This window comes from Mastomys coucha, unplaced genomic scaffold, assembly GCF_008632895.1.
Source record: "Mastomys coucha isolate ucsf_1 unplaced genomic scaffold, UCSF_Mcou_1 pScaffold9, whole genome shotgun sequence".
NCBI lineage: Eukaryota > Metazoa > Chordata > Mammalia > Rodentia > Muridae > Mastomys > Mastomys coucha.
Window position 1 is genome coordinate 36,613,899 of NW_022196915.1, and position 25,778 is coordinate 36,639,676.

At 38.0% G+C, this 25,778-nt stretch overlaps 1 protein-coding gene and 1 long non-coding RNA gene across 2 annotated transcripts; one reads left to right on the plus strand and one right to left on the minus strand.

Moving 5' to 3' along the window:
- The first annotated feature begins 86 nt into the window (after positions 1–86).
- On the plus strand, positions 87–23,550 carry LOC116084467. Its single transcript, XR_004116120.1, has 3 exons — positions 87–155; positions 1,982–2,110; positions 23,208–23,550. It is a non-coding gene; the product is annotated as an uncharacterized LOC116084467 (long non-coding RNA).
- LOC116084466 (olfactory receptor 4L1-like) lies at positions 2,605–3,528 on the minus strand. The gene has a single exon (XM_031361477.1). It carries the CDS (start codon positions 3,526–3,528, stop codon positions 2,605–2,607), a length of 924 nt encoding a protein of 307 aa, XP_031217337.1.
- Positions 23,551–25,778: the final 2,228 nt, after the last annotated feature.

Here is a 25,778-nt window from a genome sequence, read left to right on the forward strand (position 1 = left end):
TGGATCTTAGAGTTCTAGGATATTGTTACATTTAGAATCTTCCACTGCACACTGGACTGTGATGCTTGCCTGTACTCCCTTACCACCCAGAAACAGAAACTCTTGCTTCTTACCTGCATTAGAGCCCTGTCTGGTTCTTTTTATTTTCTACTCAGGTAGGATTACATTCAAGTATATGGCTTAGGAGATTTCATCATCCTTATCATTTTTGGCCTACTAGCTGTCATTCTTTCTTATGTCATCCAAGTGAACATCTTCCTTCTAGTCTTCACTATACCCCTGGCACCCATTATGGAGGCCATCATTCTCCATTGAAACACCAGGGATGTGGAATTCAACTGGGAGGCTGGCATTTTCATACTGGTCATTTTTATTGGGCCCACCTTCTATATGTTCTACAACAAGCTGCCTTCTTTTTCCCAATCTAATTTTCATCATCCTGGGAATATACTGTGTCATTAGTGTAGAAGCCAAAATCTAAGAAGGCAGTGCTAGTGGCTAGGGAAGATGAGTTAGCATTAAACTCTTGCTTTTCCACTTTTTAAAGATAATCTTTAAAAAGTGATTTGTTTTCCCATATTACTGGGACTCTTAAAACCAATATATTTTCTGAAGATGAATTGGATGCACTGTTCTTGTGTTGTTTTTCATTTATACTTGAGGGTACTGACTGGGCAATTTAGAATTGAATGCATCCATCTTCCCCTCATTCTAGACTGAATAGCATAAAGATTTCTGAAGGTGCTATATTGTATTTCAAAGGAGCCACATGATGAAGTCCAATTATCTTGGCAAAGAAGAAATGGTAATAATTGATTTCCAGATCCCCTTAATCATGAGGCCCTGTCCCCTGTTCAACATGGGTTTCTTGAACATACTGCTTGCTGGAGAAAATCTCTTTTTAATAAACATCTAGTGTGGCTCTAAGATTTTTGCCTAGGGTGGGGTTCAGATACTTCTCCCTTTCATCTTTTCTTTCACCCATTGCCATGGTTAAGTGTCAGGTGAAGCTGAAACAAGGCAGTCAGTTCTGGGGATGGGAAGAGCGAACCTCATCCTAGATAGTCAGAAAAGTCCTCTGATTTCACATAAAATATAGTCAGGTGGCTGTTTTATTATGTAACATCTGCTAAGACATAGAAAGGACTCTAGTTCTTCTGTTACTATCAGAACCTGAAATGGTAGAGGAAGGGCTACTTAATGCCCACAGAGCTTGTTTCCTTCCAAAAGCCTCCTCGTGCTCCTCTTGGCTACCCTGCATCTCTGCCCCTTCATCTGCCTCTCAGTTCTAACTGGAGCCAGATTGTGGGTAACGATAATACATGAGTCAGGGACACTTGTCCATTTCCATAAAACCATAGGATAGGCAAGGAAGGGACCCATTGAATGTACACTCAAATGAACAACAGTTCTGGACTCACTCAAGTAGAGTGACAGGCCCTGACAATGAAGGAACTTTGGGGCCAGAGAAAGAGTGAGAATATAGACCCACCTCTTTTTATGTTTCTTTTGACTTGTTCTGACAATGAGAGACTTCTGGGAAGATGCCCAATGGACTAGCTGAGGGAGATCTCCTTTCTGCTGTAGCCTTTTAAGTATAATGACTGTATAGAGTCATTCATTTCCATTGCTCTGATACAGAAACACAGTAATATATTGTACAAATCCAACTGCACAGTCTGTATTGTACCTTTAGAACTACTGTTCTGGTAGGTAACAGAGTCTTTGCCTCAATGAAATTGCAGAAGAACATGTTCATAGTCCTGATTTAGTTCCTTGAGCTAGCAGTGGGTCACTTCCTTGAAAAACACATACTTTGAAAATTGTCCAGAGTTCATCCACAATCAGAGTGGTTTGTCTATGAAAGAGCTGGGTCATTGAGTTTTGATCAGAGTCCAGGAACTTAGGAAGGGAGGGAAGGCCTTTTTTTCTGAACTTCTTGGCCATGTCTTAAGCTAGGTATGTGCATTTGATATTCTAGAAGGCCTTACCTCTGAAGAAGCTACTGGGTCCTGCTTGGAGCTGGCTACTACCACCCAAAGTCTGGAGGACCAATGGCTCTTGCTATCTGGCCTGATACTAGCCTAACAACATTAGAACTGTGTGTCAGGTGAATCCTTATGTACTGTTTTTGAGGAAAAAAATAATTATAATTATTTTATACCAATTTATTAATTATATGTAATATATTTAAATTATAATATTCTTACAATATATTATTATATTATATAGTATTATATTGATATATAATATTATATAATTATTATATATTAAATATTCCTCAAATGCCATATATTGTACCAGGTTTTATGTGGCAACTGTAGGTTGTATTATGTTCCTTGGTTCAATGAAAATTTTTCTTAGCTATGATAATTAAAATAAGAGGAAACGTTCATTAATGGAAACATTCTAAATAAAAATGCAGAAAATATTAAACCATTAGTACTAATGAAACAGTAGTAGATTAGTACTAGTTTCTCTTTATTAGTGCATGATTCAATCATAAAAGTAAAACAACACATTACTCACAATCTTTAATTTTACCTAGCCATGATATTCAAAGCCTGTGGTAATTATGAACTGTTCAATCTCTAAGTTTTACATTCAGCTAACTTGTTGGATCCATAATTTTCTCATGGCTTTCTTCATTTCCTGATTTCTCAGTGTATAAATAATAGGATTCAGTAAAGGAGTGATAACCGTGTAAAATACAGCAAGAGTTGTATTGCTTGCAAAACTCCCAAATGGCCAGGCATAGATAAAGATACAGGGTCCAAAAAACAGAGTGACCACAATTATGTGGGCAGACAATGTGGACAGTGCCTTGGAAAGGCTGCCGGGTGATTTGTGCTTTACAATGACCAGAATGACAGTGTACGAAACAAGCAAGAGGATGAAAGAGATAAAGGAGAGCAGCCCGCTGTCAGCAATCACAAATAACTCTAGAGTGTATGTGTCAATACAAGCAAGCTTGATTACCAGGGGAAGATCACAAAATATATTATTTATAATATTGTGTTCACAGAAAGGCAAATTCACTGTCAAGGCCATCTGGCTCATGGTGTGTATGAAACCAATTGTCCAGGAAAGTATAATACATCTGTTCAGCAACCCGTGACTCATGATTATCCTGTAGTGCAAGGGTTTGCATATGGCCACATATCTGTCGAAGGCCATGACTATCAAAAGGGTCATTTCTGCACCCCCAAAGAAATGCATAAAGAACATTTGGGCCATGCAGCCCTGAAAAGAGATGCTCTTATGTGCTGCAAGCAAGTCTGTGATCATCTTGGGTGTCGTAACAGTAGAAAGACACATGTCCAGGAAGGAGAGGTTTCCAAGAAGAAAGTACATGGGAGAATGAAGGGCAGAATTAGCTGCCACTGTGACTATAATAAGGATGTTGCCCACCACAGTAGCACCATAGATCAACGTAAATGTCACAAAGAAGAAAGTTTGAAGTTGCCAGTCTCCAGAAAAGCCCACTAAAATAAATTCTGTCACAGCTGACCCATTTTTATAATCCATTTATTCAACTTGGAAAGGTTCTGGAAGTTCTTTAAATACAGAGGTGAAAAAGAAAAGCAAGCTATAGTTAGTATCAGTATGTTTGTAGTTTTATTATTTGCTGATAATATTATCTAATGATTTGAAAGCATGCAATGCTTAACATATCAATACACCAGAGCATAGCTCAAAATGATTTTAAGCATCACACCACTTGAAGCAATATTCACTTTAAGCATATCAGGTGAAATAGATGAAATAGAAAACATTTGAAAGGGTAAAAATTTTTATCCTTTTATCTTATCAAATAATATATTTCAGCAGACCCTTCTTTCTATTATTCTGTTCATATAGAAACAAAGATAAAGATTAAATGATAGTTTTATCATAGTCTCCTCTTCCTTAGATACTTGCAGTTATGTTATTCCAATATCAAGTAATATAGCATCATAACAGTAAATACATTGCTCTGTATTTATGAAGATATTATCAAAGATTATCTAGTGTTTCTTAAAACACACACAAGTTAGAATTTAATATACGCATAGAAGGCAATCTAGGCAGACATTAAATACTTTTACTTTTTAATCTTTTTTGATGTATTCTAAAAGCTTCAAGAAACATGGCCTCAGACTCAAATGTATTTGAGTCTCTGTCCTCAAATGCTAAATTGCCAATTCAAAAGAAGGGCTATTGTGATACGTGCATGTTTGCATTTGCTGGTTTAAGAGCAAATTGCATGATGTCTCAAATTTTATGTAAAGGTTTTGCTTGTGTTACATTCTTTAATGCTAAACTATCTTAATTGGCCTTTTTATATATAATTCACAGTTTCTGAAGTAAGGAAAATTGTTAATTACAGTCAAGATATCATTAAGTGCTAGGCTTCATTCTGAATTATTTAATGTACAATAAAGGTATTTAGTGCTCATAGCAAACACATGATAGAAGAGTATTATTGCTGGCATATACATATAAAAATTGTAATGTAATATCTCTTAACTTTTTAACAATTATCTAGCTAACAAGAATGAATGCTACTGCTTAAAACAAGTCAATCTGACACCAGAATCTGGGTTTATAACAACATACCATATGCCTCCAAAATGGAAACAAACGTATTTCATAACCAAATAATTAAACTTTCTTTGAACTCATATGTCTCATATGAATTCCTTAGAAGATATGATGCAACAACACTTACAACACTTACAACAAAGATACACTTACAACAAAGATAACTTAAAGATACAATTAAAAACAACTGTTTTTCCTATATAACCAGTGTCTGTTACACAAAGGCCTCATAATCTAGAAATAAGTTATTATAAAGAAAAAAGTTATGTGAAAAAACCTTTAACTTTGGGTAGGACTTAAGCAAAACAGATTCAAGATCAATTCTATGTGAGACCTTCAAAATTGAAATAAACTTTAAGGCCAATAAGCAAAAAAGGATGTGATATGAAAGTAAGCAAGGGGATGTATGAAAGTTCATCTTTATAATACTATGCAGTTGCTTGAATTCTAATACATTTCCCTCTGAGACAACAATAACATGTTATAGATCAAATACAATACATTTTAAATTTATTATAGACTTTTGTTGGGATATATAATTTTTGCATCTTGTTTATTTGCCTTTCCTACTATGGAGAACATTTATGATAAAATTCTTAAATTATTTTTATTTTCTCTTTTGATTTGAATGTAAGACATATCTTTCCCCTTTACCTAATGATAACCTTTTTGCATTTATGGTCTAAGAACTATTTTTACAGAGGCTTTCTAAGTATCTAATTTAGATCACAAAGTAACCTTCTAGTTCCTTTTCAAACTGTGAATATACATATATATTTACATATTCTTTCAACTGACTCAATACTGAAAAAAATAGTCCCTATTCTGTAAAATATTATAGGACACTAGAATTTCTGATATTGTTAATTGTAGTGTTAGCTTCCTAAATGATCATATAATCTTTCTTATATTTATTATATTCATTGTAATTAGTCATTAACATCTTTTTCTGCCATGTTATCTTAAGAGTATATTTTCTTTCAAATTTATAGGAATTGTTAATTCTAGATTACTGTGACATGAAATTAGCTCTCAGTTGGAGGATTTAATGCCTCAAAGACTAAAACCTTTTGGTTAACCCAATTTATTAAAATACCATTTTCCCCATAATACATTTAATGAATATGTTTGCTTATAATACTTTAACTTACCTTTCCTAACATACAGTATGGGGATCATAGTATTCAAAGTAGGATTTAAAATTGAAAATAAGCCTTTTATTTTCTTTAATGGCTGGTATGCCCTTCTAAAGAGTATCTTTCACTTCCTTTAAAGATGTGGATCAATTACTGGAGAAAGATTTTTTTAGAGTACTGGGAATCCAAACCTCAGTGGGAGTTGTTAAAAAAAATGAAACTACTGCCCAGTTTGGCATAACCAGGAGAGATGCTTGCATTTAATTCTTGGCCATGTAATGAGGTGTGTCCCTGCCTGGGTAGTACCTTAATTATAAAAGCCATGAAATTCTTGTTGTACTTGTGATGATATCATAAGTTTAAAAAGATTTTATTGAAAAGAAATTATCTCTTCTCACATTAGTTCAAATAATTCTTGTTAGTTTCAATTTTGTGGCTATTTTTACAGAATAATTCACAATTTTGAGTGTATGTGCGACATATGATTTATATACAAATTAACTTGTAGAACATACAGGAAGTAGAATATTTGAAAAAATGTATAATACTCATTTCCCAGTTATTTTACAAAGCTGTACTAATGGAAATAGTATGGTACTGCCACAAAAACAGACACATAGGGAGATCAGTGGAAAATAATAGATACACACTAGACATCATAGATTTATTCTGAAGAGTAAACCTCTTCATAGAGATTTATTCTTTATGAAGAAACTCTGAAAAATGAAACATTGGAGGAAAAACATTATGTTTAACTAATAGTGTTAGGAAAAGTCTATGTGTACACGTATAAGAGTAAAACTGTACTCTTACCTCTTACTCTACACATGCCATCCCAAAACAGATAGATAACCTCAATAAAAGACCATACACTTTAAAACTAGTAGAAGGAAAGTTAATTACTACATGCCACCATATTGGTAGGGGTATGGACATTCTGTATTCTCAGGTGGACTACTTTGGTAAGAAGGTTTAAGAGATACAGCCTTGCTGAAGAAAGTACATTACTGGGCTTTGAAGTAATAAAGCCTTGCACTACACCCATTGACTCTGCTTCATACTAAACTTTGAAAATGTAATCTCTTGGATTCTTACTCGGATACATTGTCTTCTGCTTTGTATCACGCCTTTCTTTGATGATGAACTCATATCCTTCTAAACTCCTTATCCCAAATTAACTTTTCTATAAGTTTTTTTCATCAGGTTATTTTATCACAGCAACAGAAAATGACCTAATACAATGTGTCTCCACAGGCAGGGGTAAAAAATGGACCCTGCTTTCTAATCAATCTCACTATTTATTCATTTATCAAAAGCTATCTATTCCTCTCATTTTTATTGATTTCTGTGGCACATTCTCAGGTCTTTTATTTTACTATTCTGGCATGATTTATTTGTTCTCTGTGATATCTTGACTGTTTTTATCATTCTTTACATATTGATGTATTCTGTTTAATATCCTCTGGAGATCTTATTTAGTAGCTGTGTATTCCATTCATCTGTTTTTATCTTGGAAATATTCATCTCTTCTTAGTATTATTAAATAGTTTTGCTGGGTAGTGTCTGGTTTGACAATGTCTTTCATAATTTAGAGTACATCTTTGAAAGCCCTTCTGGTTTTAATTGCTTCTGCCCTTTGTTATTCTTTTTAAAAAATAAGTATATTTTTATTAAATTTATTTCTTTATTTACTTTACAGCCCATTATCAGTCCTTCCTCTTTTCCCCATATCCCCTCATATAAATCCTCCTTTCCCATTCCCCTTAGAAAGGGAAGCTCTGAATGTCAACCTCCCCATCCCCTATTCAACCTCCACCTCCCACACCCTCCCCACACCCTCTGTTCACATTTCAAGTTGTTGTGGGACTAGGTACATTCTTATATTTTTTCTTTTTTAGCTTAAATATAATTGCATCATTTTTCCATTTCCATTTTATCTTCACCATCCATACCTCTCACTCCATTGCAACATTGTGGCTTATTTTTATTACCTCAGTAATAGTGTCAGGCCTTGGGACCTCCCCTTAAGCTGGATCCCACTTTAGGCCTGTCACTGGACCTTCTTTTCCTCAGGCTTCTGTACATTTCCATCCCTGTAATTCTTTCAGACAGGAACAATTATGGATCAGAGTTGTGACTGTGGGATGGTAACCCCATCCTTCATTTGATGTCCTATCTTCCTGCTGGAGGTGGGCGCTATAAGTTCCCTCTCCCTACTGTCAGGCATTTCATTTTGAGTCCTGAGAGTCTCTCCCCTCCCAGGTCTCTGTTACATTCTGAAGGGTCCCCCAACCTCCTTTCCAGAGATTGTCTGTTTCCATTCTTTCTGGTGGTCCTCGGGGCTTCAGTTCTTTTCTCTTGTTCAATACCAGATCAGGTTCCTCTGTCCATCCCCACTAACCTCCCCTGTCCACTTTCCCTCTCAGGTCCCTCCCTCCCTCTCCACTTGTCATTGCTTTCTTTTCTCTCAGAAGTGGGACTGATCAGTCCTCACTTGGGCACTTCAACTTGTTGACCTTTTTGAGTTCTGTGGACTGAATCTTGGGTATTTTTTTTTTTTTTTGCTAATATCCACTTATTAGTGACTACAAACCATGCATGTCCTTTGGGTCTGAGGTACCTCACTCAGGATGATATTTTCTACTTCCATCCCGATGTTGTCTGTTTCCATTCTTTCTGGTGGCCCTCGGGGATTCAGTTCTTTTCCTTCATCCAATACCAGATCAAGTACCCCTATCCACCCCACTAACCTCTCCTGTCCACTTCCCTCCCAGATCCCTCCCCCCCACACACAAAACTCAGGGTGTCTTCATTCTTAATAGCTGAGTAGTATTCCATTGTGTGTTACTGAGGCTATGGAGTGCTCACAAAAAGGGACCTATCATGACTGCCCTCTGAAAGACCCACAAACAGTTGAAAGAGTCAGATGCAGATATTTGCACCCAACCAATGGACAGAAACATCTGACCCTTGTTGTTGAATGAGATAAGGCTGAAAGGAGCTGATGAGAAGGGTGACCCTGTAGGAGGACCAACAGTCTCAATAATTCTGGACCCCCGAGATCTCTCAAACACTGGACCACCAAACAGGCATCATACACCAGCTGATACAAGGCTCCCAACACACATACAGTAGAGGACTTCTGGATCTGTGTTCATTCAGAGATGATGCACCTAACCCTCAAGAGACTGGAGTCCCCAGGGAGTTTAGAGGTCAAGTAGGGTGGGGGTTGGGTACATCAACATGGAGACAGGAGGTAGGGAGGACATATGGGATGTGGAACAGTTGGAGGGTAGATGGGGGGAATAAAATATGAAGTATTAAAAAATAAATTAATTAAAATAAAAATAATTATTACACATGTATGTAATTGTACAGATATGTGGATACAACCTGCTTAGTACATTTAGTGTAGTGTATATTTGTGATTTCAGGGGTAACTACCTGGCATTTCATTATCAATTATTGGCAGAGGGTCTGTCCTTATTGACTGATTTGATCTCTCTCTTTGGATGCTTTCAATGTACTGTATTCTCTTATTAATAATGTTTCAACTAGATTATGTCATGGAGAACTATTTTGTTGATCTAGTTTCTTTTGTATTTGGTAGATATCTTTATAGCTTGATGGGGTTGTCTTACTCCAGATTTAGGAAATCTCTTATAGTATTTTACTGAAGATAATCTGTGTGACTGTGAGCCATTCACCAATATGGGCAAAGTTTCAATTGCCTTATTCAGTTTTTCATCCCCAGGTTCAGTTCAGTTTCCATTTTCTTAAAATTTTCAAATTCTATTTGTATGCTTTGAATTAATTTTTTATTTTATTCTTTTCCTTGTCTTTTTGAATTATTTGAACATTGCATAATGATTCTTCTGAATTCATTGTCTGTTCTTTTTAATCATTTTCAATATTGGCCATTCCTATGGGATTTTTACATTTTGAAAGAATATATATTATTTTTTGTGGGGTTATTTTCAACTTTGAAGTTAACAGAATCAACTATCTATTATATGTGAGTATAAAGAAAATAAACAAACTATTCACATTAGTCATGCTTATCACATTTTTAGAATGCAAGTAACCTGGCAGAAGTAATAGCTTCTGAGTTGTTCAGAAGAAATCTATATTAGTAAATAGTCTATACTTTAATGACATACCACAACAAAGGCAACTTATAAAAGAAAACATTTAATTCCATTCTCTACAGATTTATCTTTAGTGCTGCTGTAGCTTGCTTGAAAGTGCCCTTTTCCCACTCTGGCTTCATTCCCTGGGATCTATGCCTCTTGCTGAAAACCCCCACAGTCAACCTAGCTCTTTCCTACCACCCTCTCAGCCTGTACTTCCTCTCATCTCAGTCTTCTGTGTTATCTGATGTTCTTCAGAAGCACTTTCTACCAGTAATCTCTGGTGGCTGCTCTAGGCTGGGATGCCTGAACACAATTTTCAAAATCCTTCCTGTCCTTCATTCTGCTCTTCCTGGGTGGATCTTAGTCCTGCTGCACCCAGAAAATTGGGACACTATGAAAAGAACAAATAGTGATATAATAATTATATGTGAAGAAGAAGAACAAGAGGAGGAGGAGGAGGAGGAGGAGGAGGAGAGCTCAAAAGCACGGAATATATTTTTAACAAAATCATAAAGGAAAAATTTCCTAATCTAAAGAAAGAGTATCTGTCAGAGCACAATAAAAGTTCAAAACACCAAATAGACAGGATTAGAAATAAATTTCCCTTTATACCTGATAATCCAAACAGCAAAGGTACAGAACAAGGAATGGATACTAAAGGCTGCAAAAAGATATGATCAAGGAACATAGAACAGATTAACAACTGGTTTTTTAATGGAAACCATGAAAAACAGAGAGGTCAGGACATGTGTTCTGTAAACTCTTAAGGAACATAGATGCTTGGGTTATTATATCCCAAGCTATCAGTCATACCAAAGCTATCAGTCATAACTGTCCAAAAATACTCCATGACAAAAACAAATTTAAGCAATTTATATCTACCAATTCAGCTCCTCAGAAAGGCCTAGGAAAATTTAAATCTGAAGAGGTTAACTACAGCTTAGAGGACACATGGAACAAATAATCCAAGAACAGTACATTAAAAGAGGGAAATACAGCCACAAAAGGAATAAATAAATATTGCTCATTAAGAATTCCAGATAGTGATGTTTTTTGTCCTTTCTTCCTCTTTCTTTCTTTTTTACTTTTTTCTTTCCTTTTTTCTTCCTTTCTTTCTTTATTTTTACACTCCAGATTTTATCCCCCCAACTCCACTCCTTCCTTGGACTGTTCTACATCTCATACCTCCTCCTCACACCCCGTCTGCACGAGGACATTCCCCCACCCACCTCCACCCAACCAGACCTCTAAAATCCCTGGGGCCTTCAGTCTCTTGAGGGTTAGATGCATCTTCTCTGGCTGAACCCAGATGTGCCAGTCCTCTGCTGTATATGTGTTGGGGGCCTCATATCAGTTCGTATATGGTGCCTGGTTGGTAGTCCAGTGTTTGAGAGATCTCAGGGGTCCAGGTTAATTGAGACTGATGGTCCTCTTACAGGGTCACCCTCTTCCTCGGCTTCTTCCAGCCTTTCCCTAATTCAACCACAGGGATCAGCAACTTCTGTCCATTGATTGGATGTAATATCTGCATCTGACTCTTTCAGCTGTTTGTTGGGTCTTTCAGAGGGTAGTCATGATAGGTCCCTTTTTGTGAGTGCTCCATAGCCTCCCCTTTATTAAAACTGAATATCAACAATAACACAAACAGCAGAAAACATACAAACTCATGGAAATTAAGTAACTCACTGCTGAATGAAAATTGAGTCAAGACAAAATTCAAGAGGAAAAATAAAACCTTTTTACAATGAAAGAAAAAAAATACTAAGTGCCCAAACATACAGCAAATTCATAGCACTATCATTACATTAAAGCAAACAAATTGGAGAAATCACAAGAACAACATGAACAATTAGTACCCAAACAAAGTAGATGGCAAGAAATAATAAATATTTAGGCTTAAATCAGTGTAATAGAAATAAGCAAACGAAAACAATAAACTAAACAAAACCATTTCCACTAACATCAGGAAGAGACATTCTCCCTCTTCTTACCTATCCAAATAGCCTTGTAATCTTAGCTATAGCAATAAGACAACTGAAGAAGATCAAGTGGGTACGACTGGGTAGAAAGCAGTCAAAGTATCCCTACTTTCAGATAATACGATTTTATACATAAAACACGCTAAAGATGCCACTAGAAAATGTCTACAGCTGAAAAGCACTTTTTGCAAAGTTTTGGGATGCCAAAGTAACCCAAATTAACACACTAAAACTAGTAGTCCATGTACAAATAAAAGAATACAAAGAAAGACATCCAAGAAAAAAAAAACTTGTGTTAACTTTAGCCAAACTAGTGAATGATGTGTTTAATAAAACTTTATGTTATTGAAGAAATTGTGAAAAAATAAATGATGGAAAAATATCTCGTGCCTTTAGACCAGTAAGATTAATGTAGTGAAAGTGGTCATTCTACTAAAATTTACAGCTACTGATGCAACACAACTCCAATCAAAATTCCAACACAATTCCAACACAGAAATTAAAAATTCAAGTTTCAACTTTATGTAGAAACACAAAAAACTGAGGTAGCTAAAACAATCCTGGATTAAAAAGAAAGAAAGAAAGAAAGAAAAAGAAAGAAAGAAAGAAAGAAAGAAAAGAAGAAAGAAAGAAAGAAAAACTGCTGGAGGTAGTAATGCCCCATATTTCAAGTTGTATTGGGAACTATCTTAATCCATTTAAAACAGCATGATATTGGCACAAAAAACTATGTTGATAAAGGAATCAAATTGAAGACATAAACATGATTCTACATACCTTCAAAGACTTGATGTTTATTAAAGAAGCAAAAATAAATATATACTGAAGAAAAAACAACATCTTCACTAAATGGAACTGGTTTAACTAGATGGCTGTAGGTAGTAGAATCCAAGTAAATCCACATTTGTCACCCTGCATAAACTCAACCCCAAAGGGATCAAGAACAACACCAGATCAGATAAGAGAGAAAGTTGGGAATAAATTTGAACTTATTGGCACAGAATTTTTTTTTACCAGACCCTAAGAGCACAAGCAAGTTAAACAACTAATAATTGAGACTTAGTGTGGTCTAAAACCCTTGATATAGCAAAGGACATCATCATTAAAGCAAAGTAGCACCTTACAGATCAGAAAATTTTTATTAATTATAGCTCTGATAGGGACTTAGTATCTAAAAATCTATAAAGAACTACAAAATGAACATTGAGAAAAGATCATTAAATTAAAAATAAGGTTCAGAACTAATCAGAGAGTTCTCAAGAGATGAAGCACAAATGATGGAGAAGTACTTAATAAGAGAGGTTCAATGTTATTAGTAGGAAAATGAAATTAAAGTAACTTTGAGATTTTATCTTGCACATGTCAGAATAGCCAATATCAATAAGACAAAAGGTGGTGAAGATTCAGGCACAGTAGGACACTTATTGCAGGTGAGATTGCCAACTGGCACAGTCTCTGTGGAAATCAGTGTGTCAGGTCCCCAGGAATCTGGAAAAGATCTTCCTCTGATCCAGCAATGTCCCTCTTGTGCATATACCCTACATCCCACTATAGAGATCAATACTTGTTCATCCATGTTGATTGCTGTTCTATTCATTATAGACTGAAATTCAACATCTTTGATGCCCATCAGCTGATGAATGAATAATAAATTTATATAATGAAATATTACTCAGCTATTAAAATTAAACTGGGATCTTTGCAGATAATTGGATGAAAATAGAAAAAATCATTCTTATTGAGGTAATCTAGGTCCCAAAGACAATTAAATTCTTTCATATATGGATGTGAGCTTTTAAGCCCCAAGGCACAGAAAAAGCTCCCAAGTAGGGCCAACTAAGGTTACTTCCTTGAAAGAAGGGGGTAGTTCTTTCAGGACTTTCTCAGGGGAATACAGAAAATACTTTGTTAGAGAAGACATTAGTTAATCATTATGCTAATAGTTCCCCCCTACAACCATCACAGTACAATACACAGAGACACAAATCGAAAAGTAAAGAGCATCAGGTCAAGGGCTGCAGCATCTAGCTCAGCTTTGCTGGTACTTTGTCAAACAGCCCTGCTAGCTTCACGACTCTCACCATTCCCCTAGGAAATGGCTGTGCCAAGATACTTCATGCCACCAAGTAAATCCTCACAGGCTATTGTGAAGGTTATTGGCTGCTCTTTACAATTTGATGGTAAGGCCTTATTGCTGAGAACAATACTTAAGGTTTTCAACTAAGAAAGCTGAGCTGGTGCTTAACTAGAAAAAAAAATTATTCCCCCTTAATAGTATTCATGGTGCTACAAGATACTCAACATACGAGTAGGGGAGAAAGGTAATCATCTAGCTACACATGCTGAGACCTGCAACAGTGACATGTCTGTATGACATACTAGCTCAAGAGTAGCATAAAGTTTATGTGAGAAACCAACTACTTTGTGATTGGATTTAAGGCAAATTCCATGAGATCAAACCCATACCAGGTGCTACTAAAGTGTCCAGGAATCTAAGACTGGATAGATCATGGACTTAGGGTAAAGCCTACCATTATTATTCTGCTAAAGGAATATAGAAATAAAATGAGTCCTAATTTATACTTCTATATCCAGAGATGAGTGCCTCATTCAAGACACATCAGAAAAGTCTCTTCTTTTAGTAGATGGGAATTAACACAGAGACCCATAAGTCAACAATACACAGAGAATGAAAGACTTTGGAGCATTCTGTCCTAAATGTTATGTTTTCATTAAAGTCATCCCTTCAAGGTTCATGGATCTCTACAGAAGAGAGGAAAAGACTGTAAGTGCCAAAGGTGACTCCATTAAATTAATGTCTCCCAGATACAGCAGGAATAATGCAGATATTGAATAATAGAGACCTGGCAGCACAAATTAGACTTTAACAGTTTAAGCCAGATGAGATTCAAGCACTGAGAGGGGAAGTAGACACAGAGTCCCTACCTTAATCAAGAAGGTTAAGTTTTTTGTTTTTTAATCAATTTGCAATTCATAAGGAAAAAACAGTTTTTTCAAATGAAATCTCACTGAGTACATAAACCATACTCTAAGGCAGTACACATGTGCAGGAGTAGTTGGTCAATATTAAATTAGATTAATATTTTTGTGATTTTTTTAATTTTATTTTTGGATTTTGTCTATTTATTCTGATTTTGATTTTGATGTTTTTGTAATTTTTTAGTTTTTCTTTTTAAGAGAGGGAAAAAAGAATATAAAGATGGGTAGGGAGCATCAAGGAAGAGCTGGGGATATTAGAAACATCATAAAAATATATTGTATGAAAGATTGTTAAATTGATAGATTAGATAAATAGATAATAGATAGAGCAAGCATTTAGTTAGGTTTCCAGTTTAAGAGTTAGGGTCCATGATGGCAGTGCAAATGCATGGTGACAGGAGCAGCTGGGAAATTACACCCTAAACTCTTAAGCAGGAGTCAGCAAGCACGCTGAGTTTGGCAGAAGAGTTTGAAGTCTCAAAGCCTGCCTCATGACACACCTCCTTCAACAAGGCCACCTCCTAATCTTTCCCAAATAGTTCTACAAACTAGGAAGCAAATAACCATATGAACCTCCTGAGGGCCATTATCATTCAAAATACTATATTCCACTCCTGAATCCTATCATAAGGCAATGATGCATTCATCCCAATTACAAACTTCCTATATTCTCTTAGTTCTCCATCTCCACAGTCTCTTCTGAGAATCCAAGCAACCTCTTCATTATAATCAAAAATGAAATTACATACTTTCAATACATAATGACACAAAATATACATTACCATTATAAATAGGAAGAAGCAGTATGTATAATGAGGAAATATTGAACAAATGTAAGCTTCAATCCCAGTAGGGCAAACTCCAAATCTTGTGCCTCTGCTTCCATTATGGAAGGGCTTGGATGGCTCAGTTCTTCTAGCTTTGCTGCCTGAATATACATCTATCCCTCAGTCTGGTTCTGTAGCTTTTGCATATTCCCCATGACAGATATTACCTAGCTCTGAAACGTCTAATACCTTAGAGTATACAACATAATCCATCTTTCACTTTTGCTGTTTTGTACAGTGTCCTCTAAGGACCCCTTGTCCTCTCAAGGGCTTGCGGTTACTCCATGATGGCGGAGTGAAGGCATAGTAGTAAGAACAACCAAGAAATCACATGTCAAACTACAAGCAGAAGTCAGGGAGCACACTGGTGCTTTAGAGAGAATTTTGAAGCTTTAAATATCACCCTGTGCCATACCATCTCCAACAAGACCACATCTCATAATCCTTCCCCAAAAGCCATACCAAGTATTCACACATAGGACATTTGAGACTCATTCTTATTCAAACCATCACAAGTTCTAAGCCATTTGATTCTCTCCTTGTCTAGTCAACGCATCTTGGTAGTCACTTAAGAATTATAGTTTGTAAGTCAGTACAATTCAGGAGTTGGGAAGACAAAAAAATTCTGATGGAAGATGTTAAAAGTGAATTATGCTATAGATGCTGTCAAGTGCCTCAAACTCAGTTTCACCTGACAATTATTCATAGGCTATAAATATCTATCAATATTTCCTTAAGCCAGTGACCTTACAATATGGTTGACACAATAGGTTCTAGGCAAATGTGAGATAAGAAGCTCACTCCTGCAGAGCACTAATGTATAATGAACATAACATATTTCAACAATATTTAGAAAAAGTAATACAAAAAAGAAAATGTGAGGGACTGGGTGTCTGACCCAGAACTAGTCCTACAGACATGAAGAGAACTCTGCACCTCACAGTAGTTGGCCACAGAACCTGGTGACACAGAGTGGAAATAGACTTAAGGAAGGGTGAATCCCCTGGGTGTGCTAGAGGTGGCAGAACACTTAGTGCTTGTTAATAGAAGCTTCAGGAAGAGGGTGGGTATTATCTTTGACTCCAGGTTAGGCCTATAGGATGTAAGGTTCACAGCACAGTGACTCCCATAATTCACTGTTGGCTGATGCTGTCAGCCCAGTGGAAGCCACAGCTGTTCCTGTGTAAAACCCACAGACAGAGGAAATTACACTGCTCCTTGCACATGAAGACCCACTTGGACATTATGACCTGACCCAGGGCAGTATTTCACCTTAAGAGGAAGAAAAATAATTAAGCCTTAGAACAAATATCAATCACATGCCAAAAATCAACTTCTCAGTTCTTTTTTTTATTACTTTTATATTTTTAAAGTCTAGTTGTTGCCCCCCTCCCAGGCTACCCTCCCACAGTTTCTCAGCCCATTCCTCCTACCCCTGTCTCCAAGAGGCTGTCCATCACTCCTCTGCCAGGCCTCCTTACTTCCTGGGGCTTCAAGTCTCTCCAGGGTTAGGCTTGTCTTCTCCTACTGAGGCCAGACCAGGAAGTTCTCTGTTTTGTGTGTGTGTGTGTGTGTGTGTGTGTGTGTGTGTGTGTGTGTGTGTGTGTGTGGCAGGGTTTGGACCAGCTCACATATGCTGTTTGGTTAGTGGCTCAGTGTCTGAGAGACCTCATGGGTCCAGATTAGTTGAGACTGCTGGTCTTCCTATGGGGTCAACATCCTCGGTTAAGCCTTTCCCTAATTCAACTACAGGGGTCCAATTATTGGGTGTAAGTATCTGCCTCTGTCTCAGTCAGCTGCTTGTTGGACCACTCAGAAGACAGTGATACTAGTCTCTTGTATGTAAGCACACCATAGCATCAGTAATAATGTCAAGCCTCAGAGCCTCCCCTTGAGCTGCACCCCAATTTGGGCTCCTTTCTCTAAGTCTCTACTCTATTTTTGTCCCTGCAGCTCTTTTAGACAAGAACAATACTGGGTTAGAGTTTTTGACTATGAGATGGCAACCCCATCCCTCCACTTAACCTGTATTTCTACTATAGGAGGACTCTATGAGTTCCCTCTCCCTGTTGGGCATTTAATCTAAGGTCCCTTCCTTTGAGTCCTGAGAGTCTCTCAACTCCCTGGTCTCTGTTATATTCTAGAGGGTGTCCCCACCTCCCACCCCCTGTCCCTGAGGTTGCATATTTACATCCATTCTGCTGGCCTTCAGAGCTTCTCTCATATTTTCCCCCAATACATGACCATATACCCCATTTTCCTCCCTTTGTCTCCTGTGACTGCTTTTGTCTCTTTCCTGAGAAGTATTGAAGCATCCTCACTTGTGCCCTTCTGCTTGTTAACCTTCATGAGTTCTGTTGATTGTATCCTAAGTATTCTGTACTTTCTAGGCTAATATCCACTTACTAGTGAGTACATACCATGCAGGTCCTTTTGGGTCTGAGTTATCTTACTCAGGATGATATTTTCTACTTCCATCCACTTGCCTACAAAATTCATGATGTCCTTGTTCCTAATCACTAAATAGTATTCCATTGTGCAAATGAACTACATTTTCTGAATCCATTCTTAGGTTTAGGGACATCTGAGTTGTTTCCAGATAAGACTATGAACATAGTGGAGCATGTGCCCCTGTTTTATGGTGGGGCATCTTTTGGTATATGCTCAAGAGTTGTACAGCTGGGTCTTCAGGAACATCTATTTCCAATTTTCTAAGGAACCTCCAGATTGATTTCCAGAGTACTTGTAACAGTTTGCAATTCCACCAGCAGTGGAGAAGTGTTCCTCTTTTTCTACATCCTCACCAACATATGATGTCACCTGAGTTTTTGTTGTAAGGTGGAATCTCAGGATCATTTTGATTTGTGGTTCCCTGATGACTAAGAACATTGAACATTCATTTAAGTGCTTTTTGACCATTTGAGATTCCTCTGTTGTGAATTCTCTGTTTAGCTATATACCCTATTTTTTTGATTGGGTTATTTGGCTTTTTGGAAGTTAGCTTCTTGAATTCTTTATATATTTTGGATACTAGTACTTTGTTGGATATGGCATTAGTTGCCGCGGACTGGGATTTTTTACGGGGTCCCTTGTTCCACGGGACTAGGGGTTCTGGCTAGGTGGGCATGGGATTCGGCTTTGACAAACAGACCACACACGAGTGGTGTAAGATCTGAGTGTATTTCTTTAAAAATGACATGAGGCTTTTACAATCATTGCAAAAGAGAAATGAAAAATCTGGCAGCTCAACAGTTGAGGTACATCTGAGGCTATCTGAAACATACTGGGTCTAAAGCAGCAGGTATCTCCTCTGAACTGTTGCTGCATCCCCCAGGCCCAAGTGCTCTGGGCCCGGGGGACTGTGAGAGATACATGAATCTGAGTCCTAGCCCATCTAAGTTCTAGTGCTAGTCCTGCATGAGAGTCCAAGTCTTTCTTCTTCTTCCAATCCTTCTGTTAGACTGAAGTCAGGTAGGCAAGCGACTCCCACACCAAGGTCAGCAAGAGTCTGGTAGCTAGGTGTGAAGCAGGAGGAAGGGGGTGGAACCCTCCCTGTTGAGGTATTCTTATGCTAATTCTCTGATTCTTGCTGGAGGCAGGCAGAGGGGAATCTCGACCTAACACTTTCAGCTAATGTCTTGGAGTGAGAGAAACCTTTCAATTACTCTCTAGTACTTAAAACATTAAACAAGGATAGTTGGAAACATTGTGTGGGCCAGGAGACAATGCCCAATCTTAACCATTTACAAATCATTACTTGGAGTAGCTTTATGCCTAAATATGAGGCCGTGTTGACGATTGGAAAGACTGATCTGGAACACGTCTGAGTTAGGGGATATACCAGCGACTGTCTGAAATCCAGGAGGCACAGAACTCCTTTTGGATTCTTATTGCCTCTTATCCTTTATCAGGATTTTATCCCCGATATTATGGATGTGACTGGAGTAGACAAGTGTGCGTGGCAGTTAGTGAAGTTTTTTTTTTTCTAATCTGTAGGCTGTCCATTTGTTCTATTGACTATGTCCTTTGTCTTACAGAAACTTTTCAGTTTCATGAGGTCCCATTTATTAGTTCTTGATCTTAAAGCCTGAGCCATTGGAATTCTGTTTAAGGAGTTTTCCCCAGTCCTGTGAGTTTGAGGCTCTTTCCCACTTTCTCTTCTATTAGATTCAGTGAATCTGGTTTTTTATTAGACATTTTCTTTATTTATATTTCAAATGTTCTCCCCTTTCCTGATTTCCCCTTTGAAAAAAAACCCTATTCCTTCTCCCCTCTCCCTGATCACCAACCCACCCTCTTCTGCTTCCTGGCCCTGGCATTCCCCTACACTAGGGCATAGAGCCTTCACAGGACCAAGGACCTCTTCTTCCATTGATGACCGACTAGGACATCCTCTGCTACATATGCAGCTGGAGCCATGAGTCTTACCATGTGTACTCTTTGGTTGGTGGTTTAGTCCCTGGGAACTCTGGGGGTACTGGTTAGTTCATATTGTTGTTCCTCTTAAGGGGCTGCAAACCTCTTGTAGGTCCTTGACCCACTTGGACTTGAGTTTTGTGCAAGGTGACAAATATTAATCTATTTTCATTTTTCTACAAATTGACTGCCAGTTAGGCTAGCACCATTTAATGAAGATGTTTTCTTTTTTTCCATCGTATAGTTTTACCTTCTTTGTGAAAGCTCAAGTGTCCATAACAATGTGGGTTTATTTCTGGGTCTTCAGTTCTATTCCATTTGATCGATCCCTCTGTGTCTGTACCAATAACATATCACCATTGTTTTGTAGTACAGGCTGAGGTCAGTGATGGTGATTCCCCAAGAATTTCTTTTAGTGTTAAGAATTGTTTTTGATATCCTAGGTTTTTTTGTTTTTCCACATGAAATTGAAAATTGCTCTTTCCATGTCTGTGAAGAATTGCGTTTGGATTTTGAGGGTCAAAAGTGCAGAATGTTACCAGACCTTCAAAGAAGAGCTAAGGCCAACACTTCTCCAACTATTCCATAAAATAGAAACAGAATGAACACTACCTAGTTCATTTTATGAAGTCACAATTACTCTGATACCTAAACCACAGAAAGACCCAACAAAGAAAGAGAACTTCAGATCAATCTGGCTTATGAATTTGGATGCAAAAGTACTCAATAAAATTCTAGCAAACCAAATCCAAGAACACATCTAAGCCATCATTCACTATGATCAAGTAGGCTTCATCTCAGGGATGCAAAGTTGGTTCAATATATGAAAATCCATTAAGATAATCCACTACATAGAGAAAATCAAAGAAAAAATAACATGATCATCTCATTAGATGTTAAAAAATGCATTTGACAAAATATAACACCCTTTTATGTTAAAAGTATTGGAGAGATCAAGAATTCAACACCCATATATAAACAATATACAGCAAATCAACATCCAAAATCAAATTAAATGGAGATTACCTGAAGTAGTCTTGTGAAAATCAGAGACAAGACAAGGCTGTCCACTCTTCTAGTATCTAGTCAGTGTAGTACTTGTTCTAGCTAGAGCACTAAATTAGCAAAAGGAGATCCAGGGGATACATATTGACAAAGAAGAAGTCAGTGTATCATTATTTGCAAATGATATAATAGTATACATAAGGGACCCAAAAATTCTCTGAGAGAACTTCTACAGCTGATAAACAACTTCAGTAAGGTGGTTGGATATAAAGTTAACTCAAACAAATCAGTTGCCTTCACTTATATAAATGATAAACAGCCCGAGAAAGAAAATAGGGAAACAACACCCTTTATAATAGTCACAAATAGTATGAAATATCTTGGTGTAACTCTAACCAAACAAATGAAAGATCTGTATGACAATAACTTCAAATCTCTCAAGCAAGAAATTGAAGAAGACTTCAGAAAAATGAAGAGATCTCCCATGCTCATGTATTGGTAGGATTAACAGTAAAAATGGCCATCCTACCAATGGCAATCTCCAGATTCAATACAATCCCCATCAAAATACCAACTTCTCATTTCTTATGTGACCTAGTGTAGTTTTCCACCAGCGGAACCTACACGATAGTGTATTGTCTTGGACCGGAGACGAACGGGACCTGTGAACAATACACAAAGAGAAACCACACCAAGTAGATGGAACAAGGTGTACTTTACTTTGGATGCAGAGTGTTTATATAGTAAGGCAAAAAAAAAAAAAATGAAACCAACAGCAATCAGACTTTTAACATAAACATGAGACAGGACAAGGGAGACTAGCAGTCTGTTTACAGCATAAACTTTAAGTGTGAGTTCTGGCAGAACAGAGCTGATTGTCAGTCTTTGATCTCCAGCAGTCAGCGTTTCACTCCACAGGTGGGCAGCCCCAGTGGGGGGGAGGGGGAATGGGGGGTTGGGGGCTGTGTGAGACCACAACCTAGTTCTCTGTTGAGCATTGTAAATACCCAAAGCTGAAAGACTTGAATTAAAAGTAAAAAAGTACAAAGTGAAGAAAGAGAGAGAAACAAGGTGAAAGAAAGAGTAAGGTAAAAGAAAAACCCAACCAAGTAACATGTATAAAAAGTGAGTAAAAATATATACATATACACATACACATATATTCAAGAGAAAAAAGTGTGTGTGTGTGTGTGTGTGTGTGTGTGTGTGTAGTAATTTAAATTAGAAGCCGTGAATTTGAAGGGCAGCAATAGGGTTCCATGGAAAGAGTTAGACAGAAAAAAAAACAGGGCAAGTAATATTTTAATTATATTTTAATTTCATAAAATTAAAATATAAAATTTACAACCAGAATAACTAAAAGAAAAACCTCATCCAACAAATGACTGGAGATAGGAAAACCACAGCAAAGGAAAAAAAAGCAACATGCATGCTCCTCCCCATACTTCCAATCCTTTAGTAATGGGTAGAAAAGGCATTTCAAATAACTTTTATATAGAGATGTTCAGATAGTCATTATAATTTTGTTCAAATAATTCACCCCTCCCCAAATTAATCAAAAGACATGAATGTACTCCAAGGGAACAAACACAAAAAGCTGAATGAAATGAGGAAGTCAATAAAAATCACTTAAAATAGAATTCAATACAGACACTATTCCTGAGGAAAAAATTGAAATAAAATGATATTTCATCTACCCACAGCTCCATAGCCACCCAGGACTCAGGCATGGGTTCTCCTGGTGCCACCCAGGACAGCTGCTCAGGCTTGCAGTCCCTGGACTGCAGGACCCAAGAGGGTTTGGCAATGCCAGTTCACCATTACAACAGATCAAGTGGTGGAAGGCACAGTAGGCAGGCTGAGCAGCAGCATACACAGGGTTGCAGGCATGCCCTGCAGCCATGCTTTCTCTGAGAATTCCCATCAACTCCATCCTCCGAGCTTAGACCTCAAGACTCACCCAGATTTTAATATTTTTAAATGTTAAAAATGTAAAACCCAGATAACTTCAGTGATAAGAAGTTTCTTGGCACCCAGCCTAGTATTCAGATCTGGGTGAATATTAAAATAGGTTCGGTCCCATTTTTTTTTTAATCCTCTTTCTCTGTTTGGTTCCTTTCTCTACAGGTTCCTGCCTCTCTCCCAGACAGAGAACCCTTTTTTATTTAACTGCCGGCAGCAACAACTGAAGACTGAAGACCAACAATCTTTCCACAGCTAGCCCTATAAGCAAGCCAAGCTCAGCCTCCATCACTGTCTGTCAAGTCCTGTTTATACCTCTCTAAACATCAAGTGTCCTCCTTGGGTCTTGCTTCAAGCACATGAGTCTGTCTTAGCTGACATCATTCTACCAACCAGTTCAAGTCCTTGAAAGCAGCAAGAAATGGCATCACGCCACCAGAAGTTTTCTGGTGCATTTCTCTCTGTGGAGTCCTGAAAAATAGAGCTCGACTATGCAGTGCAAAGCGTACCGGTACATGTGTGCCTTCAGTGCAAAATCCTTCACCACATGTCCTTTCACATGCTTGCTTTCACTTGTATCTGCTTCAACCAAGTGTTCCTTCGTGAGTCTGCCTTAGTCTTTCACCTGTGTCCACTTCAAGAAAACATTCCTTCATGTGTTAGCCCCAGCAAAATCCCTAACACAACTGACTTTCCAAAGAACCCTTAAATTTCCACTTCAGATCGTTGTTGGAGGTGACCCCAACAAAGTGGGTTTGCCCAGCTGGGTACCATGAGGTCTCCCCATGCTTGCCAGTCTGAAGCAGCTACTGCAGCTAGAAGCCCATGCAGACTAAAGTCAACACCATGCTTTTGTAGCACACAAGTATTGACAGCAACAAACAGCCCCTGGCCATCACACTTATAGTGCAGCCCCTGTACATGAAGTCCCCATCTCTGAGCTATGGTGGTCATAGCTGTGTTTCTGGCAGTCTGCCCTGTAGCTATTGTAGCTCTAGCCTCTAAAGGTGGAGCAAGGTGCAAACCACACCCTGAAGGCTGGACATGATCTCAGGAACACTGCTACTACCTCTCTGAAGAAGGCCAACACTGGGAGGGGAGTCAGCCATTCTGCTCAGCTGACCATGCTGTCCTTGCTGAGAAATATCCAAGTCTAGGCCAGTTCCACTACTATGGATAACTGCTGCTATCCATAGTAGTCTTCTCATGGGACTAACTCATTTCTCCAAAATGTTGGAGTCTCCACAGCAACTGGGATGTACCTTCACCTAGCTTTTCCTACAATCTCTTTGGGGACTCTGACACTGCCACATGTGTAAAGCCTCAACGTCTCTCCATCACCCCTTCTATCCTTTGGCTTCTACTTTAGCTGTACCTTTGAATTCACTAACGGGCTGTCCTCATCTCATGATGCCAAACCTAAGCTACTCCCAATGACCTCCTCTTGCCTTCTACAACAGTACCACATGGAAAACTCATACATTTTTACACTCAGCTGACAGCACAAGGTAAAGCCTTGACCTTCTCTGGAGTACAACCTCAGGATTCTAGTCTGAGGAAACACCTCCCAGATTATGCCTCCGTGAAGTTGGTCTCATCTTAATTATAGCTCTAGCTAACCAGTATCAATTGTCCTGGCCAAGCAAAGTTTTCATTTTAGTTGTTCTTAATTAAAAATATCAGATGTACCTGATAGAATCTTTAATGGACTCTCAAACATCTCTCTAAAATTTCACAATCCAGATCTCCACCATCTGCTCTCTTAGCATTACGTTCTGAGATAATGTTCCCATAGCAGCTTATTCAGTTCTGAGCATTCAGTGACTTTACTAGCTCAAAGTTCACCACTATCCTCCCTAAACCACATAATTAGGTCTGCCACAGCAATATTCTGCAATCTGGTACCAACTGATGTCTTGTTATGGTTTCTATTACTGTTATAAAATACCATGACCAAAAGCAACTTGTGGAGGAACGGGTTTATTTCACCTTACAGCTTGTAATCCATCTTCCAGGAAAGGAAGGGCAAGAACTCGAGGCATGATTATTGAGGCAGGAACTGATGCGTAAGCCATGGAAGAATGCTTAGTAGCTTGCTCTTCATGGATTGCTCAGTCTACATTCTGAAAGGTCACACACACACACACACACACACACACACATACACACATACACACACACACACACAGTTACTTTATATATAAAGGTGGTTTATTATAATTGTTTACAGGCTTGGGTCCGAGGGGCGCAAGGACCAGCCTACTTGGCAATGACATGCTCCTTTGTCTGCAGCCACACTTGACATCATCTGAGACTAACTAAAACTTAAGTGTCAGGACACATCTGTAAGATATATTTTTTTATTAATTAAATCATCTGAAGAGCAAAGAACCACTTCTAACCTGGATCATTGAGGTCAGAAGACCCACCTTTAATTTGTGCCACACCTTTGGCATGGATTCACTATCACTGCTCGCCTTGCTTGGCCTGCAGAGAAGACTCTACCCTTGAGCTGGAAACATGATGATCAGTTGTGCCAGGGGTGATGGCACAGCTGCTGGTATCAAGGACAGAGTTGTGAACAACAGCTTGGATCTCAAGTGGGCACTGTCCCCAGACATGCTGCCCAACTGTATGATCACCCTGACTCTGAGCAATAATATATCCAAAATGAAGAATGGTTCATTTTCTGGATTAAGTTTTCTTGAAAGACCTAAGTGTCTGTGAGTCAAAAAA

What these genes read in the sequence shown, in the direction of transcription:
- LOC116084466 (XM_031361477.1), bottom strand. Translation starts at nt 3,528, where the DNA reads ATGGATTATAAAAATGGGTCAGCTGTGACAGAATTTATTTTAGTGGGC.